Source organism: Vipera ursinii, assembly GCF_947247035.1.
Source record: "Vipera ursinii genome assembly, chromosome: 2".
In the NCBI taxonomy this organism is placed as follows: domain Eukaryota; kingdom Metazoa; phylum Chordata; class Lepidosauria; order Squamata; family Viperidae; genus Vipera; species Vipera ursinii.
The window spans coordinates 144,526,110-144,547,284 of NC_139513.1; the positions used below are offsets into that span (position 1 = coordinate 144,526,110).

A 21,175-nucleotide genomic window follows, 5' to 3' on the forward strand; every position below is an offset into this window, starting at 1 on the left:
CACAGGGTGGAGGGGAGTCGACGCCGGCAGCAGGTGGTCCCCGAGGTATTCCGGACCCATGCCATGTAAGGACTTAACCATCACCAAGACCTTGAACCTCACCCGGAAGACAACTGGTAACCAATGCAGCTCGCGGAGCAAAGGTGTAACATGGGAGTACCGGGAAACTCCCAAGACAACTCTCGCGGCCGCATTCTGTACCAGTTGGAGCCTCCGAGTGGTCTTCAAGGGAAGCCCCATGTAAAGAGCATTGCAGTAGTCCAGACGAGAGGTCACGAGCGCATGGGTGACCGTACACAGGGCATCCCGGTCCAGATAGGGCCGCAACTGACGCACCAGGCGAACCTGAGCGAAAGCCCCCCTAGTTTTAAAGCAAAAAAGCCCCCCTAGTTTTAAAGCAAAAAAGAAAATAAATACAATTTAATTATCTTCTGTTACACAGAAAAGAGAAATTAAGAAAAGTTGATGTTATGTTTTGGATTTCGTAATGGTGGAAATCACTTTATTTATTTTATTTATTTATTTATTTTAATCCCATTTATATCCCGCCCTTCTCCAAAGACTCAGGGCGGCTTACAATCTAAGCACAAATCAAATATGCTTAGCAATAGCCTTCATTCTATATATATGCCTGCTTGTTAGGGCTTTCACACACACCCCAAGCGGCATTATTACAAAGTCAGCTTAATTGCCCCCAACAATCTGGGTCCTCATTTTACCTACCTCGAAAGGATGGAAGGCTGAGTCAACCTTGAGCCTGGTGGGATGCGAACCTGCACTAATTGCAGGCAGCTGGTGTTACTTAAGGAGGCATTAGCCCACTGCTCCACCAAGGCTCTGAATACTTGAAGTATTCAGACAAAAAGAGAGGTGAGGTATAAGTGAATAAACAAACACAGTGGCTAAAATCGGTCTTCCAACTGAAGAGAATATATGAAGTCCAGGGTTGAACTGTGGAGTCCTGAGAGCACCAAGGACTCAGTCTTCCAATGTTTATTTGATCATCTAGGAAGGGGTCCCCACCCCCGGTCCGCAGACTGGCACCAGTCCGTGGCATGCCAGAAACTGGGCCACACAAACAGCGAAGTCCTATCCGTGGGATGTAGGCAGTAGATGAAACCACGCCCTCTCCGGTCCACGGAAAAACCTTTCTCCACGGAACTGGTCCTTGGTGCCCAAAAGGTTGAAGGGCACTGATCCAGGACCAGAGAGGAAGCTCTAAGGTTCACTGACTTCATTCTTAGGCAGGGAGATTCTAGTTACAGAAAGAAGCAAATGTTTAGCAGGTTTGATGTTGTAGTTCTGATTCTAAATATCTTCAATCAAATCGTTTCACCTCTGCCAAATTGCAAAATTAAAGGCAAAGCAACATGCTGATTCACTTCTCTGCAATAGCATTGCTATGCAAGATCCGTGATACAATCTCCTTATGCTCAGTATTCCCCACCCTTCATCCCTGAGGATGGGTGAAGAAATGAAGAAGAAAATGCTGACTAGGATGGCATCGCGACTTGTTTAATTAAATATTATTGTGGTCTTGCAGAAGAAGGCCCAGAAGCAGCAGTGACAAACAATTGCAAGACTGCTGACAGCTCTTGAGTCACATATTCCATCCTTGTCCCATTTCTGTTAATTCAGGTTCTTGCAATCTTATTTAATAGCCAAAACAATTCAAGAGACATCTTTAATTTGTTTTTTGGATTTAGATATCCCAGCTCCAAATTCTCAGTATATTGATAGCCGTGATAATTTTTTGCGCATCTAGCAAATTGTTCTGAAACTTACTTCACTGAATTAAAATGAACATATTGGTAGAACAGTAGGGTTCACCCATTAGGTGAGGCCATAATAGCAATAGCACTTAGATTTATATACTGCTTCGTGGTGTTTTACAGCACTCTCTGAGCAGTTTACAACATCAGCCTATTGCCCCCAACAATCTGGGTCCTCATTTTACCAATCTCAGAAGGAAGGAAGGCTGAGTCAACCTTGAGCCCCATCAGGATCAAACTCCTAGCAGTGGGCAGAGTCAACCTGCAGTACTAACCACTGTACCACCATGGTTTAGTAACTAGCTTTATTGAGTTTTGATTTATCTAAACCAAAATACTATGGCCTATAAAACCTCTTGATGTGTATATGTATTCTCAGACATTATGTTTTTACAACAAACCATAGTATATAGATCAGCCAATATGTGTATTGATTGGGGAAAAAAGACAGAGGCATCAACAGTTTTTTCCTCTTGATCAACAACAAACATATCTGTGATTTATTTCTGTTCCATGGTACATGGATGTGCTTTATATGCATGCTCATTCTATGCATAATTGCCATTTGTTTGATTTACGCCCTACTTTTCCCGGCAAACGCAGTACTCTCTGCTTGATTTCCCCCCCCCCCAACAATAATGAGGAAGGATTAGTTAAATTATACCAGCTGGACCAATTTTACCCAGAAAAGCTTTTACACCTCAGGATGGACTTCAACCTGGGTCTTCTCAGCCTTATCCAACGTCTTATTTGTTCAAAGTAACTCCAAGATTTGTGCAAGCAATTCTTAACCGTACTTCTTCATATGCAGAAGCATTATGCCAAAAGGACCAGTCTAGATCTCTAGACACAAATGGAGTATTTTTGACAGACAGGTGTGGTTTATAGGCAAGAAGGACGAGGGAGACGCGTCTTCGTCCAACAGGTTTATTTTAGTCAGCCCGGACAACAGAACAGGGAAAAACATGCCTTATATAGGCAGCTGTCAAACAGGACAGCGAATCAGCTGTGGGAATTCTTCCCGCCAAAAACCGTGGCCAATGGATCAGCTGGTAATTCAGAATCTCCCCAGTGATAGTGCACGCGTGTTAGCTGGGGAGGGAACCCCGTCAGCTGGTTTTGGCGGGCGGCCGGCGTTTTGACAGCTAGCCGCCGTTAAAGCGCATGCGCCAGTTTTGACAGCTCGCGGCTGCCGCTGTGGGCTAGCCGCGGTTTGACAGTTCATGCCTTAATGCGCATGCGCGGCGTTTGACAGCTGTCAAACGGCCGCGTGTTTATGTAGGCCGCGGGAGCGTGTGCGCCATTTTTGACAGCTGTCAGTGCGGCCGCGTAAAGCGGCCTATGACAGCTGTCATTATAGTTTTAATATGTTGCAAGGTGGAACTATTAAGTACAATAATTTCAGTGGCTATAAGGTTGATAGAAATCCCCTATGGTCCCCAAAGAAAATGTTTTAAAGGCAGATTCTCCTACCTTCCTGGAGAAGTTCATTGGCCGTCCCAACTCCTTGTTCAATGAGGTTCTGGCACTCATCCAAGGGCTTGACACTTTCCTGTTCTATTCTGTCTACTTCCTGGAGCAAGGAGGCCAATCTTTCATCCAGCAACTTCATCAAGGTCCCTTTTAAGTCACAGAAATGCTGTTCCAGGACTTCCCGGGTTTGTGCAGCACTATTTTTGATCTGAAGGGAGACAAAGAAATCAGTAAGGCCTTGAGGGAGATTGGCTAAAACAGGGGTCCTCTAACTATTTAAACAGGGGGCGAGTATAGTTTGGAGAAAAAAATAACGATTACAGAACCATGTAAAATCGAGTATAAAATGAAAAAAAGGAAACAAGAAAAATGAATTGGTTAATCATTTGAATGGGTTTTTAACTGAAGAAAATATACATTTCCAGTGAATCCACAAGTGTTTTGTTTGGGAATGAAACTGCCGTTTTTTCTGCAAATAGTTTTTGAGTTGTGGGAAGACGGCATAAGTTTTCCTCCCTCACTTGTTTAATGAATATGTCCAATTTTACTTCAAATGCTTTCACATGTGAATGCACATCACAGATGAGCTTCCCCTTTCCTTGAAGTTGCACTTTGAAAGTGTTGAGTAGCTCTGCTACATCTGTCAGAAAGGCAAGGTGCCGTTTCCATTCAGCATTTCTTGCAGATGTCTCATGACCCAAAGTAGGTAACATCAGCAATGCCAGAAGAGAGCGGGGTTTGTGGAATGGAGAAGGAGAAGAGGAAAAGGAGGGCAGCTGTGGCGTCCTTGGTGCTCTCTGAGCTTGGTGGCTTTCTTGCAGACGTCTCATGGCCCAAACTAGGTAACATCATCAGTTCACTTATCCCACTTTGGGTCCTGAAATGTCTGCAAGAAAACCACCATCCTCAGACATCCCCCCCCCAAAAGGACACTTCATTTTAACCCTGAGCCAGAAATATTCTCCTTGATTGGCATTCCGGACCTTTCATCACCTCAGCTCCACACAACCCCTCGCAACCCTGACGTAACCTTCCAGGAACAAATTCTCTTCCTTTTTTCTCACTCATCCCGGCCACCCCTCAGAAATATCTCGCCCTTCGCCCGCTCCCCTCAGACCCATAATCGGCGCCCCACTCCAACCCTCACGGGGGTCAAGCCCACTCATTTAGGGCTGTCGCCCTCGCCGCCGCCAATGGGGCTGGGTCCCTCGGCGATGGTGGGGTGATGTTGGGGGCCGGCAGCACCAGTTTCCTCTTGGCTGGCATGGCGGCAGCGGCAGAGGCTTGGGCTTGCATTCCATAGCGCTTAGCAAGGGACCCACCTCAGAAGCAGCAGCAGCAGTAGTGTCATCACCTGGCTTGGCTGCCCTAAGTGAGGCCAAGGCTGCAAGCAAGACCCAAACCTCTTAGCCTGGCCCTGAAGTAAAAATACAAAGAGGCAAAAGGAGGAGAGGAAGGGGCGCATGGCCGAAGCATGAGCACGCACTTGGGCGCACGAGGGAGAAACTTGGAGAAAAAAATCTCCTCTCACCAACTTGCCGTCCCGCCATTGGCTGGGGCTCTCACCACCATCCTCCCACCCTCTCCTTGTGATTGGACAGCTTGCCCGGGAGGTTGAGGCGGGCTGGATAAAAAGACAGGGTGGGCCGCATGCAGCCCGCGGGCCATAATTTGAGGACCCCTGGGCTAAAAGAAGGCTCTTACCACACTAATTTGGCTAGCAAGAAGGTGCTGAGCCTGCTTGGTCTCATCAATCACTGCAAGTCAGGTCAATTAAAACATCTTGGACCTGAATGAGTTTGCTTCGCCAAATAGCCCCACAACGTAATTGAAGAAAATCAGATTCTTCCCAAAATTCAGCAACCCCACAAAAAGCTGAATTATTTTTGCTGTTTCTTAAAATTGCCTCATTTATCACCTTAAAAGATTCGTGATTTTAGTAGCAAGCGTTTCACAGGAAACCTCTAGTAGCTTTGCTGTAAGCTGCTGTTTTCAAGCGGCTTACAGCACTTTTAAGCTAGAAATAAATGAACCACTTTTTGGGTTTGCATGATGTATGAATTCAGTCATAAAATTAAGGTCCTTTGAACGTATGCAACTTACTTTAGCCAAAATATATTTAGGATTGCAAAGTATGCAAACATTTAATCTGCATAGTTTTAATATTTTAATAACTTTTTAAAAATCTTTTTATAATCTGTAAGTCTCCCAGAGTCACCTTGTAGGGTAGATGGGTAGCATAAACATTTAATAAATGAATAAAACTTCTCAAATTTGAAACAGAATAAAGAAAAAGGAAGAACTAGTTGGACACGAGATATTCTCATCTATTCTACACAAGAGGAATTGCACCTCCAAAATTTTCTCTGTGGCTAAAATCACACATCATGCCAGGCCATGGTTTACTGAAGCAAGCCACAGAACCTAATACAACCTAGGTCTGGAATTAGGCAATTTGTACCGTTGCAGAAGTTGTTGAATTGCAACTCCCAACATCCCTCACTACTGGCTAGGGTTGTTCTAAGATAGGGGTGTCAAACTGCCGGTCCACAGGCTGAATTTCATAATGCTGAAACCACGCTCACCCCAGCTCTGGCAATGGGGAAAAAGTCGCAATACGTAGCAACACGGTGAGTTTGACACCCCTGTTCTAAGATGCAGTTTAACAACTTCTGTAGTGCCATGCTTTAAGCAAGGAGTCTCCAAACATGGCAACTTCAAGACTCAGGGACTTCATCTCCCAGAATTCCCCATCCAACAAGTCTTAAAATTGCCAAGTTTGGAGATCTTCCACTTTAAGCTATAAATCATGGTTTATAAATCACTACAGTGTTACTTGCGTTGCAAAAAAACTCTCCAAATAAATCACATTCTTGCTTGGCATGATGCCTGATTCCAGATGTTTCTCTTCTCAATATAAACTCAAGAAGAAAACAGATAATGCAGATTAAGAAACAGCAGGAAATGAATTCCAAGAAGAATACTTTAATTTCAAAAGAAGGTATTCTGAAGTAATTTTTCACTGTTGTTTGGAAAACATCTTCCAGAAAGAATGTTTACCCTGAAGTCAGTTCCAGGATCCCACACTCGCATTTATATCCAGTCTAGCAAGGCCACATTCCCATGACATATAAACCACAGGAACAGGTTATTATGCATAGCTCATTGACCAGAGTTAGCCTTGAACTCAGTACAGCTGCAATGTCAGATGAAACCAGAACTGAAACCTCCAAGAAAGCAAAGCTTCAAAGTCCATCTTCTGCATATCTAAAAAAAGGGGCCATTTTAAAACTCATGTTAACCTTCAAGTCTAATTAATGGACCACACTCAGCTGGGGAAGGGGAGGGAAAGATGGTGGCCCAAATATCGGCCTTCACTCTTTTCTATGGTGTAGTATCTGATGCGAAAACAATCTAAAAGAGTTCATACTGTGAGACTAGGCTGAAGCTGCCATACCTAAAGATGAAGCAGACATATAAGCAGAGTGTATGCCAAAAAATTGAGGCCTTTGAACTATGGTGCTGGAGAAGACTCCTGCGAGTCCCTTGGACTGCAAGGCAATCAAACCGGTCAGTCCTAGAGGAGATCAACCCTGACTGCTCTTTAGAAGGCCAGATCCTGAAGCTGAAACTCAAATACTTTGGCCACCTAATGAGAAGGAAGGACTCACTGGAGAAGGGCCTAATGCTGGGAAAGATTGAGGGCAATAGAAGAAGGGGACGACAGAGAATGAGGTGGCTGGATGGAGTCACTGAAGCAGTAGGTGTGAGCTTAAAGGGACTCCAGAGGATGGTAGAGGACAGGAAGGCCTGGAGGAACGTTGTCCATGGGGTCGCGATGGGTCAGACACGACTTCGACTTCGCAACTAACAGCAACAACAAAAATTAGGAGGTAGATAAGAGGCAGATAGATAAGAAGGAATCAATCCATTAAGGAAACAAAGGGAAAATGTCACCTGAACCAGACAAAAGAAGTTGGGCCTGAGCAAGATGGGAAATCCCCTCCCCAAATCCAAACAACTGCTAACAAGACTTGAAAATCAAGGCAAGTGTAGCTACCAATCTTGAAAATCAACAAAGTGAGGACTTTGGGGGATAGAAGGCATCCTGAAGCTTAGCCCGCTCTTTGAGTCATCTTTGGATCGCAGCTTGGTGGCTTCCATCCTTCTGGCTAATAGCTAGTTGAGAAGGACACAGGTAAGTGTGGATGAGTGGATGTGTGCATGTCAGAAAGAGCAAATGTACATTGCAACCAGTAAAGTTTTGCTGTTATTTTAAATTCACTAGATCTCCTTCTATTCCAAAAATTGAGTTGTGCCTCAGTGTTAGGTTCAAAGTGATTCAAATGTGGCTATTGACCCTGAGTGTGTGCAAGTGAGTGACCATAAGCCAAACCCAGGAGTGCGTGTAACAATAGCTTGCACTATATATCTGAAAATTAGTCAGTTTTATTTCCCTTTTTTTTCCAGCTATTTATCTATGGGCCTTAGGTGAGAAAAGGCCATAATGAAGAAAGAATACAGATTAAGCTTCTTTTCTAACCATTTGGAACTTCAGCAGCATGTTGTGTTGCTCTCACTAAATCACTCATCATTTATCCACACCTCAAAGAGGCTGGCTGGGGAATTCTGGGAGTTGAAGTCCACAGGTCTTAAAGTTACCAAGATTGGAGACCCCAGCTAGAGGATCTATGTGGGGCTCTGGATAAAAGGGGGGAAAAACCCATACTGGAATGTAATAAAGTGTCCTGCAACCTGCAAAGTTTCCATATATCTGTTTTTTAATTGGAAAAAAACCTAAAACAAAGTCAGTGTGCGCACAGAACCGGATGTGTGCAAAGGCAGGGTGTTGTCGGCACTATTTAATCCAATTTTTAAAATTCTGATTAGGAAGGAAATAAACATAAACAGTTACAAGGGGGAAAAAGCTTATCACAATGAAAAGCTAAACAAAGCTAACCAAAAGTAGCTTCTTGATCTCTTTAAGTTCTAACAAACAACACAGGATGCGCTACGTTGGTCAGGTTATGCAAAGCTGACTTCCTCTTTATGTCACATTGGTAGGCCTTTGTAGTCCCTGTGCAGTTAAGTTTTGTTATTTCAAGTCTTCATGACCAAAAGAAGGAAGTATATGCCTCCGTACATTGTAAAGGACCCACAGTGCTGGCAGGAAAGATCAAATAATCACGTTCTCTTTTTTAAAAAGCTCTTTTAAGTCTTGAACATGAGACTATGAAACGGGTGCTGGGAAGGGTGGACATTACAGCCTTGGGGGGGACTCACTGGTGACTTAGGTGTGGATTACACGGATGTAATTCTTCACACTGTGGTGGATTACCTTGGGGAGCACCTGCTGCCGGCATCGGCTTCCCATCGTCCTGTGCGTGCCCACAGGGAGGGCCTCCTTAGGGTTCCGCCGGTTAGAGATTGCCAGCGGGTGATTCCCAGGGGGAGGGCGTTCTCTGTGGGTGCGCCTGCCCTTTGGAACAAACTGCCGATGGAGCTTCGGACTGCCCCCGACCTTGGCTCGTTTCGCCGGGACTTAAAAACCTGGTTGTTTGAATTGTCTGGCCTGGACTGAGGGATTTTAAATTTTAAATTATATTAATTAAATCAAATCAAATTTAATTTTAAAATTTTAATTTTTACTGTTATTATTAATTGTGGGCTTGTACTAATTTAATTTCATTTTATTCTCTTTTTGTACTGTTTTAACTGCCCTGTAAACCGCCCTGAGTCCTTCGGGAATAGGGCGGTATATAAATTCAACTAATAAATAAATAAATAAATAACAAAAGCTACAATAGTATGGCCATGCATGACAGCAGGGTTCTGTAGGAATGGGAGAGAAAAGTACAGTTAGGTTTCTTTCCTCTCTAATTGCTATTAATTCCTGTCCCATCAGCAGAAGACATTATAGCAGGAGCCAGTTGTTATCGGAGCAAGTCTGAGGATGCAGGAATTAGCTGCAATGAACTGGACTACAATGCAGAGATAGGGCTAAAGCTACATGGAGGAAGGGCAACCAAAGTTACGGCAGCAATTAATCAGCACCTTACTGAATTACAACAACATTAACATCCAAAAACACATGTATCTGTTCAGGTACATATTCTTCATAGGGGGGGCCTGGTGGTCTACAGGTGAAGACGCTGGTCTTGTCAACCAGAAGGTTGGCAGTTTGAGACCCGAGTGCTGCGTAACCGGTGCGAGCTTCCGTTACTTGCCACAGCTCTTGCCAACCTAGCAGTTAGAAAGCATGCAAATGTGAGTAGATGAATAGGTACCACTTCAGTGGGAAGCTAACAGCATTCCGTGTGCCTGGGGATATAGACATGCTGGCCAAAGGATGACAGAAGCATTTTTGGACAATGTCGCCTCCCTTGGTTTAGGAAATGAAGATGAGCAGGGCCCCCTAGAGTCGGACATAACTGGACAAGGGAAACCTTTATCGTTACTCTTCATAGATGACAAGATAATGATTAAGAACAGGATGTCAATTCGCATCATGGAAAAAACTCTTTGTAAGTAGCCAGAATTGGGACAGATCACATTTATAAACATTCTAACATCCTCAAGTTTACTCAGATTTTTCACCTTCTGCTTACAATTTTTTTAAAAAAATGTCCTGACACAATTGATTAAAACATTTCTTAATTAATAATGGAGGCTAAATGTGAAGTACCAGTGGACTTTTTTGTGTTTTTGCAGTTATGCTAAGACAAAATATATGTGCAGTTTTTAAACTGAAGATCCAGAATTTCATCTGCCCTTAACCCCAACCTTGGTCAATCAGTTGGTAAAATTATAAAAGATAAAAGTTCTATGAGTCAAGACTGACTCCTGGCGATTTCATACACGCATTCATCTAATTTTCTGGCAGCGGTAAAGAAATTAATTGTTTTCAATGTTTTCTCTGATTTAACTTTCTGGGCTATCTGTAGCCTTGAAATTCCTCAGTGATTTTCCATTCCAGTACAAACCAGTCTGATAGAAAATATGATACTGTAATTTTTTTTCTGTAGACAGATTAGCTTAGATTGAAAGGATATGCTCACACCATACTTTGAAATACAAACAGAGCCTTATTACTGAAATGTAGACATGGATATACACATAGTCCTTGACTGATGACCACAACTGAGCCCAGTTGTTAAGTGAATTTTGCTGTATTTTACAACCTTTCTTGCCACAGTTGTTAAGTGAATCACCATAGTTATTCAGTTAGCAACATGGTTGTTAAGTGAATCTGCCTTCCCCACTGACTTTGCTTGTCAGAAGGTTGCAAAAGGTGATCACGTGACCTTGGGACATTGCAACAGTCATGAACCAGTTGCCGAGTGTCTGAATTTTGATCATGCGACCATGGGGAAGCTACAATGGTAAGTGAAAAACAGTCACAAGCCACTTTTTTTCAGTGCCCTTGTAACTTTGAATGGTACTAAATTAACTGTTGTAAGTCGAGGACTATCTGAAATGACCATAAGAAACTTTTTCAGTGACTGCAAGCCGATGGGGGATGCCAGGAAGGCTAAGGCTATCTGCAGGCACAGTATTCTGATACTGATCTTGAAATAAAAGTAACTGTCCTATAATGTTCTATAGAACAAAACAGAATGGGCTCATTAGCCAGGGATGAGACTTATTGAAAATCATTTCTTAAATCAGCCTTCCTCAGTCTGGTGTCCTCAATATGTATTGGGGCTACAAACTGTCAGCAAGCACAGCCCATCTCTTTTCTAAAAATTCAGGCAAAATTAAGGCAAAGCAATTTTTTTTTTTACATAGAAGCTGATAACTTTTATTTCCTTCCCCTTAGAAAAAATCTGCACAGAAGCACGTAGCAGTAATGAATTTATATGAAAAACAGATTGTATCACTGTCCTCTCCTAGATCAGAACAACTTCATATATCACTGAGCACAGACTTTCTATTTTACTCGCCCGTGCAGATCGCAAAGGCTATCAGAAGCGCAATCTGTGCTGAAGTTTATGCCATGACACTACTACACAGAACGTGAGAACCCTTCTCAAAATCAGTGCAGTTTGCATTTTGAAAAAGTACGATGGGTACAACCACAAAACCAGCGTAGTGGAGAAGTGGGGAACAACTAATCATAAAATGATTGCAGTTGGAAATGGTGCAGCCAACCGGAAATATTCCACTTGTTAAACCTCTGCTTTGCACACAGAAAAGCCAGGCCGACAGAAAGAAATGAGGGGAAAAAACCCCATCTGGTTCACACATTTACTTATTGTTGTGGTTAAAATGTGAACTGGGACTCATATTCAAGCTCCAATCTTCTCTCCTAGGCCAACCTTATTGGTTGTAGTAGGCTAGCCACTAATAGGATAAGGAAGATGCCCATACAAACTATCCGAGTTCCTGCAGAAATGGCAGAATACAGCTCTAACAAATTAATAATATTTATGGCATACATGTCCCATCTAGCCTCTGAAAATTTAAGGCAGCCATCATAAAAAAAGGACATCCTCAAATTTTATTCTCACAGTAACCACTTTATGAATAGATTGGACTACAGGAAGTCCTCACTTACCAACTGCCTTGTTTAGTGACCGTTCAAAGTCACAATGATGTAAAGAATGCTTTGCAACCAATCGTCACGTTTATGACTGTCGCAGTGTCCCATGATGATGATTGCCACTTCTCAACCAGCATGCATTTATGCCCATTGTAGCATCCCGCAATCAAGACTGCAGTTTGCATGTTTCCCAGCCACTTTGCAACACTGCAGAACATTGAAGTAAGTTCCTAAGTTGTAGCCATATGTTTTAACGAACATTGTGAGTCATTTTAATGACCAAATGGGAAATGATTTTGTAAATCCATGACGGTCACATGACTTTCTACTTAGTGATTGCAGCGCTTAAAGATCTGGTCCCAACTGTGATCATTAGGTGAGGACTACCTGTATACATTATCTCTTAGCTCCAAATCACTCTATCAGCTCCATAACTGAGCGGGGATACACACACACACACACAATAAATTTGGATTGCTGACAAAGAATTAAAGGGAGACTGATATAGCAATCCAAATTTATATATATATATATATATATATATATATATATATATATATATATATACCGGTATATATATATATATTTGTTTTCTGAGGTGGCCACATGCTTCTCCCAGAAGAAGGAAGCTAAAGCCACCAGCCTGATGATGACGGATGGGATTCCGTCGAAACGTTGCGCCTACACCTTTAGTTCTATGCGGGGAAAAACCCGAATAACCAAAGATCCACATACAAACACCCGCGAAAACCTCAGAAAATATATATATATATATATATATATATATATATATATATATATATATATATATATATATATATATATATATATATATATATATATGTCAAATGCTTGTTAACTATTTAGATTACCTTGCTAGGCCCCAAACATGGGACAAATCATTATTTCCTGTTTTCAGCCTATCTTGAAGGCCATCGAACAGGCTGTAGTCACACCGGACAGTTCATATATTTGTGTAAATTGCTAACAAAGAATTAAGGGAAACTGATATGCATTTCAAACTTATTAGTTTTCATCAGTCAGCCATACCCTTCTGAGATTCGAACCTGGGCTGATTGCACATTAGGCAGCTGTTTTCACCTCTAAGCCACAGGATCTCTCTCGCTTTGTTAGCTTGAGAAGCAAGGGGAGATTGTTAACTATTTAGATTACCTTGCTAGGCCCCAAACATGGGACAAATCATTATTTCCTGTTTTCAGCCTATCTTGAAGGCCATCGAACAGGCTGTAGTCACACCGGACAGTTCATATATTTGTGTAAATTGCTAACAAAGAATTAAGGGAAACTGATACGCATTTCAAACTTATTAGTTTTCATCAGTCAGCCATACCCTTCTGAGATTCGAACCTGGGCTGATTGCACATTAGGCAGCTGTTTTCACCTCTAAGCCACAGGATCTCTCTCGCTTTGTTAGCTTGAGAAGCAAGGGGAGATTGTTAACTATTTAGATTACCTTGCTAGGCCCCAAACATGGGACAAATCATTATTTCCTGTTTTCAGCCTATCTTGAAGGCCATCGAACAGGCTGTAGTCACACCGGAAAGTTCACATATTTGTGTAAATTGCTAACAAAGAATTAAGGGAAACTAAGGTAATCTAAATAGTTAACAAGCATTTGACACATATCTCCCCTTGCTTCTCAAGCTAACAAAGTGAGAGAGATCCTGTGGCTTAGAGGCGAAAACAACTGCCTAATGTGCAATCAGCCCAGGTTCGAATCTCAGAAGGGTATGGCTGACTGATGAAAACTAATAAGTTTGAAATGCATATCAGTTTCCCTTAATTCTTTGTTAGCAATTTACACACACACACACACATATATATATATTTATTTATTTATTTTATTTTATTGCATTTATATACCGCCCTTTCCCTGAGGACTCAGGGCAGTTTACAGGGAGTTAAAAATCAACCGTACAAAAGTTAAAAACCAATTTAAAAAATATTAAATCAACCCTGTACTATTAAAAAACCCAATTAAAATAAATTTCTCCTCAGCCTGGGCCCGAGAGCTCAAAGAGCCAGGTCTTCAGGATTGCTATATCAGTCTCCCTTTAATTCTTTGTCAGCAATCCAAATTTTGTGTGTGTGTGTGTTTGTGTTTGTGTGTACTTAGCCTACTGATATTGAATAAACTTGAATTGGCACAGTTCATACACAACTCATATAGGGCAGTTCATATAACATTTTGCATAGGGTTTGACTAAGAAGATAAGAAATAGTGTTTTGAAATGTAGTGTGTGTATGTGTGTGTGTGTGTTTGATTCCCAGGCAATTGATATGTAATTTGGCTTTTAGTGGAATACAAACTGAATATGAGTCAGCAGTGTAATGCAGTTATTTTTAACAGTATTATGTAGTCCTAAAGGCACTGGTTAAGGAAATAATAATTCCACTGTATTCCATATTAATTAGGCTGCATTTAGAACACTGGGCACAACATTTAAGGACAGTGAGAGCTGGAATACATTCAAAGTAAAACCACCAAGATGCTGAGAGTCTGGAAAAGCTCTAAGGGAAACAATGGAAATAGCTAAACATATTTATTTCATAAAATGAGAAGATAATGGGCGAATATTGTAGTAATTTATAAATATCTGAAGGACATCACAGAAGACACAGCTGAGTCAAACAAGAATCTCTGGATAAAAATTATAGGAAAGCAGATTTCAGTTGCCACAAAGAAAGGGGGGGGGTAACCTATTTTCCAAAGCACCCAAAGGCAAGACAAGAAACAACAGATGGAAACTAATCAAAGAGAGATCCAGCCTAGAACTAAGGAAAAATTTCCTGACAGTGAGAAGAATCAATCAATAGAACAGCTTGTCTTCAGAAATTGTGGGTGCTCCATCACTGAAGGCTTCAGCTTGAGCAGGTGGTTGGATTAGAAGACCTCCAAGGTCCCTTCCAACTCTGATATTCTATTCAGTTAGGGGGGGGAACTAACAGTAAGAGCCATAGACAGAACAGATTACCTGAAGAGCTAATAAGGTGTTTCATTGGAGATAATTAAGATGAGCTGATAAGGATATTTAGAAGCATTAGTCACACTGGAGACACTTTAGGCAGCAGACGATGGGACTAATTTTGAGGATCTTCCAACTCCATGACGCAGAACAGAGGAAGAGAAGGAAATACCGGTACTCATTTCTCTTGAAGTACCAGCCACTTTTTAGCTTCCCTCCCCAAACAGGCAGCCATCCATCATGCTATATAAAATAACCCATCTAGTTGTCTTCATAAGAACTGTAAGTTTAAGTATGGGTGTCTCGGCAAGATGTTTTCCTCCCAGCTGTATATATAAATTTTAATATCTTTTAGTTTGTATTATCAAAATATGGAGACTAGCATCTTACATGGATATTTAACATTTGACCAAAGAAGGGAGTAAATAGACTTTAGGGTGATACAGATTTTCATGGTTCAAAACCAAACATAGAGTAACACAAGAATATATGATACCTCTTGACTGTTTGTTTTAAATAACATCTAAGGAATGATTATGATTAAAGCTATCTTGGCTTTAATGAATATGCATGTAGCTTGAACATGACTATACCATGTTATTAACTGACAACTTGAATGATACAGTAAATGCTAAATTCATGACTCATAGAGTCTGAACTGTAATGTATGAATCTTGGCATTAATACTGAAGACTGAAAATGTTTGTGTTTGACTGTGAAAAGTGTTTCCCCAGAAATAAGACCCGGCCTTATAATTTTTTTTTGCCTCCAAAAAAGGCACGAGGTTTTATTTTATAGGGATGTCTTATTTTTCCCACTGACTCACCTTGCGACAGCAGCATTGACAACCTCGTCTAGTAGGAGCCTGCGTGGCTGCCAGCCCACTTCTGTGGCTGCTCCCATCGCCCCCAGCCTGTTTCATCGGTAGAAGCCTTCAGGAAAGGCCTCTGCAGCCAAGAACAGAGCCCTGGGTTGATGCGTGCATCCCCCCTGGCCTCCGTTTCGCCAGAAGAGTCCTGCAAGAAAAGTTCTCTGCTGGCAAAATGGAGGCTAAGGGAGATGCGCACATCAACTCAGGGCTCCATTCTCAGCTGCACAGGCCTTTCCTGAAGGCCTCTGCTGTCAAAACAGAAGCTGAGGGAGACGCGTGGAAGTGGTGGCTGCAAAAGCAGTGGGCCGGCGGCAGCCACATGGGCTCCTGCTTGATGGAGCTGTTGGTGTCGCCATCGCAAGGCTTGTGTTGGGGCATGAGAGGCCGAGCTACATGGGCCCCGAGGTAAGCGGGTGCATGGGGCAGCTACACTCCCACCCCCACCTGCCTCACCTCATCTTACCTCACCTCATGGAGATGGCACCGTGAACAACCAGATGGAGTGGGCAGGCGGCCAGCTGCATAGATTCTTAACTAGGGCTTATTTGGGGGGTAGAGCTTATAGTAGGCGCATGTGTAAAAATCAAGCTACAGTTATTTTTCAGATAGGTCTTATTTTCGGGGAAACAGTAGTTATATAATTCAGAAATATGCTCAAAAATATACAAAAACAAGCAAAGTCAAAATCACTCCAAGTACATGGTTTGTGTATGAAAACATGGAAATGTTGGTAGAAAGGCAGTGGTATGTGGTCTGTTCTAGAGAATAAATGTTAAAGAAGCAAAAGTGGCTTTTATATGCTTCAATAAGTTCTGTTTTATAGCAGGGAAAATTGGAAGCTGTGGGAATGGGTTTCTTAACAAGTCTGCTCTAAAACAAGAAGAGTAAGATTGAATTAATGATAGGGTGCTGAATGAATGTGGATTGAATTCCACATGAAAAAGCACCTTAAGATGTTTCATCAGACAAAACGAATGAAAATCAAATTGTAAAACAAATATATGAAAGAAATGCAAATTTCTTGTAAGGGAGAGACTGAGAAACTCTTGATTGATGTGAGAAGTTTTAAAAACTTAAAAAATGTTTACTGTATTGTCTGATGTTTGTGTACCTATACATAAAGTGAAAGTATGCACACAGTATTTTGTAATACCGTACGAGTTAATCCTAATAGAGAAATCATCTTAATACAAACTATGGAATTTTTAACTGATTTGCATTTTTCTCTTCATAAAACTACATCAATCGCACCCGGAAATCACACTGCAACAAAAATCAATATACAGATAGTCCTCGACTTAAGACTACAATTTAACCCAAAATTTCCTTTCCTAAGTCCATTTGTAAGTGATTATTGCTCCATTTTACGACTTTTCTTGCCATAGTTGTTAAGTGAATGAGTGCTGTAGTTAAGTTACTAACATGGTTGTTAAATGAACATGGCTTCTTCATTGACTTTGTCAGAAGATTGCAAAAAGTGATCATATGAACACAGGACACTATAACCCTCATAAATATGAGCCAGTTGTCAAGAGTCCAAATTTTGATCACGTGACATGCTGTAACAGTGGTAAGTGTGAAAAATGATAAGTCACTTTTTGCAGTGCTGTTGTAACTTTGAACAATCACTAAATGAATGGCTGTAAGTTGAGGAGTTACCTGTGTAAGTAATTTATTTCAAAATATAAAAGCAAATATAAATTAGAGAGAACAAGGGGCTCCATTACTGGCAACTTCAATGGAGATTGGTGTTGCTTGGAATTGTCTGTTTCATTTAATATTATCCCTCCACATCATTCATTCTGCAATGCTCCCTTGCACAAACTTACCTAAAAGGCTTGTAGCATTTGCAAGTTCCCATTTCAGCCCACAAATAAAAACGAGAATATATTACCATTTTAGAAATGAGGCAACAGAAGATTAGAGCTATTGGTCCTACTACTTCTTGCCAGCATAATAAGCAACACTTCCATCTATTATGAGATAACGCTTCTGCATTCCCAGCCCACTCCTTTGGACCCAAACTCGCTTCAAATTGTAACAGACAGCAGTTCACTTTCTAAAATTACACTGAATTTCCCTTTCTGTGTCAAGCAGCCACTACTACACACGGAGAAAAGAAGCAATACTTAGATAAGCTCCCTGCAAACTAGCTCGTAAAGAAGCAGAACGGAAGGGGCAAGGCAATTTACGCTTTACACTCGGTTGAACGCCGTGCCATTCTGGCAATCTTTCTGCAGAGGGAGTCTAAAGCTGCCCTCGGATCGAGTAAAATGCCGCAGCGCTTGCAAACTGAACAGGGAGCCCGCTATTCCCAGCTTAGAGGAGACCAATGCATTGCAGAAGAACGTACATTCCTCAGGTTCCCCACACATCCGCTCTCTACACCCTCATCGCTGCAAGACGAGGCTCCAGGCGGGCGCCGGCGGAATCACGCCCGCATCGTTACCTGCTGGCGAGCCAGGTGCAGTCCTTTTAGGCGTTGCTGCAGCTCACGGCAGTAGGTACGAGCCGCCTCGATGCTCTCGTGCGCTTCCTGCAACAACGCCTCCAGCTCCAGCTCCATTTCCCCCGACGACAACCCACTGCCACTCGGCAGCGAAGAGTGGCAGGCCTCCACTCGGCCGAGCCCACTATTGGCAGTAGCTTCACAACCGGAAGCGAAGAACATCCGGGCATTTCAATCTTGGAAGAACAGGAAGAGGGGCAGAGTCTCCGAGGTTCTACACTCGTGCTGCGAATTCGTATTTGATATTTTTATTTTGGGAATTACCACCGATTCCAATTACCTGATTCAGAAGAATAAATGAAGACTATAATCCATAGCTGTTTTCTTTACTGTTTTAACCGGAGCGATGTAGTTAATTGCATCAAAAAGGACTTAAAAAACGCCAAATCATGGTAGATGGGCAGATACGTGTTAAAAGAATAGGGTCGTCAGTCGGAGAAGCTGTTTCATGAGTCAGTTATTTAAACTTTATTTTTAGTTATTTATACTAAATTTTAAAGGAATACTTGATAGTTGCTCTTTCTCACTAGGGACTTGCACCACCCACCCATTACAGAGCCAACGCTGTTATATTATCATAGAGAAGGATGCTAACGACAATATAAATCATTAGCTTTCAATAATTACTGTAAAGCAATTAGTGTAAACACAAGTCTATGCATACACCTACCTATTCCAGATCTTTGGGAAAGACTAGGTAGTCGGATAAAAATGCTAAATCCAGTCTGAACATCTGGCTGATTGCAATGAACCATAATAATGGTCCCTTCTGATTCTTCCACATAACTGACATATTTTGGTCTGAAGCCACACAGTTTCTGTGGCTGAGGATGGACTTGAACCTGGATATCCACTCCTATTATACTACACTGGTTTTAATGCATGCCTTTTATTAAATTCAGTGAAATAATGCCATTTTACTGCAGCTTTCAAATCTTCCTAGGGCCATACCCAAGGCTTTGGAAATTTTCAAGCACATTTACAAGATTTTACATTAGTTTTCTACATAATATAAACACGTCTTTCTCCCTAGAAATTTACCCTCATTGAAATCAGTGAATTAAAAGCAACACAGGGCAATCTGCCCACTTCCAATATTGTTATTTTATACGGCCACGAGGAGCCGAATTCAACTCAAAACAGACTTTATCCACTTTGTGCCTTGAAAACAAAGCAAAACCTTTACCCAGCCTTAAGCACACACCCCCCCCCCGGCCACACACACACGGAGCCTTCTTCTAATTGGCTTAGAGGTTCACGTGACGTAGAACGCGGCCCTCCTGTCACGTGCTTTCCAGGGGCGCATGCCCCTCCCTCCCAGTGTCACTGCGCTCCAAATCCCTCCCACCGCCCCGCCTCTCGCGCGGTCTTTTCTGGTTTGCCCGATTGTCTTCTCGCGCGGGAATTTCCGATGCGGTTCCTCTTCCCGCTGAATGGCGGATAGGAGACGACTGGGGCGAGGGCGGCTTTCTTGCAGGGAAGATGGCCGTGTTCGCGGCCGCGACAGCTTCACCGACTGACGGGGCTGCTCAGGTAAGCGCCAAGGAGAGACGCGAGAGCAAGGGAGGAGGCGGCATTTCTCTTCGGTGTTCCTGTTTTTGCTCGCCCGAGCGGGAGGGGAAAGCGGTGGGATGCAGCGATCTCTTTGTATATAGGCGCCCGTAACCGGCTCTAATCTTTTGACACCTTCAACCTCCCCTTTAATATATGCATGCAATATTGGTATATTAATCTGGATTTTAAGGTGGAAATAAAATTCTCTTTTGCCTGTATTGGCATATTGATTTCATACGTCTCCTTTACCGTACGCTCACTTTGTTTTGCGATCCCTCCCAAAACCAAGGATCCTTGGCGGTTGATGCTTGGGCTTCAAAGTCGGGAAGAGAAGAGGTGTCAAACTACTGTTTTTGCTAGCTTTCTAATGAACAGTAATTCCCAACCAGGAGGGCTCAAGAAGGGCCATCGGTGGCTCTATCTATGGAATTCAAAGATCGTAGTAAGGCGGTCCCTCTTTTTAGGAATTTAGTGTCAGAAAAGAAATGCCCTAGGGAAGTTGAGTAAACTAATTACAGTTGTCAAGTTTTCTTCAAAAAAGGTTTTTATAAAAATTGTGTTAAGACTTATCCAATGCCTGATAATGTTTCTAGTACAGCCTTGTATTTCCTATTGATGGGCATTTTCTTATCTTTGGCCAATTTGATTTTATTTTGTTTAAGTCAACTCTGGCCATGGATGTGATAGATGTTGCAGCCAGATCGCTCTCACATCCATACCTTTCTTCAGATGTGCATGCTACTTAGTTCTGCTTGACTGGTGGAAAGAAAATTAGGAAAGCAATCTGCTGGAATACAAAAGATGAACAAGTACAGGTAGTCAAGACTTGCAACAACAATTGGTATCGGATGTCTGTGGAGGTTCTCAGACATCCAGGTCATGGTTGTACCAAAGATGCTTTTTCAGGAGAGAACTGGACTTCCTTGTTTTTCTTTGAAGACGTCTTCAAAGAAAAACAAGAAAGTCCAGTTGCCTCTTGAAAAAGCACCTTTGGGTGAAATTTTGATCACAAGACTGTGGGGATACTGTGACAGTAGTAAGTGCGAGGACCAGTTGTGAATCACTTTTTTCAGTGCTGCTGTAACTTTGCTAAACAAATGTTATGAGTCAAGGATTACCTATACTATATGTCTGATCAGTTTTTTCTTCATTTTTGTGCACTGGCATTAATAGTTCAGCTGGAAGTTGGTCTAGGTAGGATCTCTAAATTAAAGCCTGAATTTGTTGCCTGTTAACAAGAAGACACGTCTGAAATAAATCATGTGTGCTTTAAGTTGCAGAAAGGTGTTATGTTTACAGTCCCCAAATGTTTTAAAACATCTTTTTGGTAGTGAATCCAAAGCGCTGCACAACTCTTAAAAATAATGCCATGTATTTGTGAGTGATACGTTGAGAATCTTTAAAAAATAATTCCAAAGTGAATATCACCTTGATAAGATATTTGCATTTTATTGTACTTACTCCTAT

At 42.0% G+C, this 21,175-nt stretch overlaps 2 protein-coding genes across 4 annotated transcripts in view; one reads left to right on the forward strand and one right to left on the reverse strand.

Moving 5' to 3' along the window:
• Window positions 1-18,247, reverse strand: part of CRLF3 (cytokine receptor like factor 3) — a 43,096-nt gene extending 24,849 nt beyond the window's left edge. For both annotated transcript variants that reach the window (XR_014491317.1, XM_083353629.1), the window contains exons 1-2: window positions 18,095-18,247; window positions 3,246-3,453 (exon numbers count right to left, since the gene is read on the reverse strand). Coding sequence is in view for 1 of the 2 variants with exons in the window: in XM_083353629.1 (XP_083209755.1) it covers window positions 3,246-3,453; window positions 18,095-18,211 (325 nt within the window). In the remaining variant the exon portion in view is untranslated. The remainder of the gene's footprint in view (window positions 1-3,245; window positions 3,454-18,094) is intronic.
• Window positions 18,248-19,561: 1,314 nt separating this feature from the next.
• ATAD5 (ATPase family AAA domain containing 5) overlaps window positions 19,562-21,175 on the forward strand; it is a 35,764-nt gene continuing 34,150 nt past the window's right edge. For both annotated transcript variants that reach the window (XM_083352737.1, XM_083352738.1), the window contains exon 1: window positions 19,562-19,687. In XM_083352737.1, coding sequence (XP_083208863.1) covers window positions 19,637-19,687 — 51 coding nt within the window. In that variant the 5' untranslated portion in view covers window positions 19,562-19,636. The remainder of the gene's footprint in view (window positions 19,688-21,175) is intronic.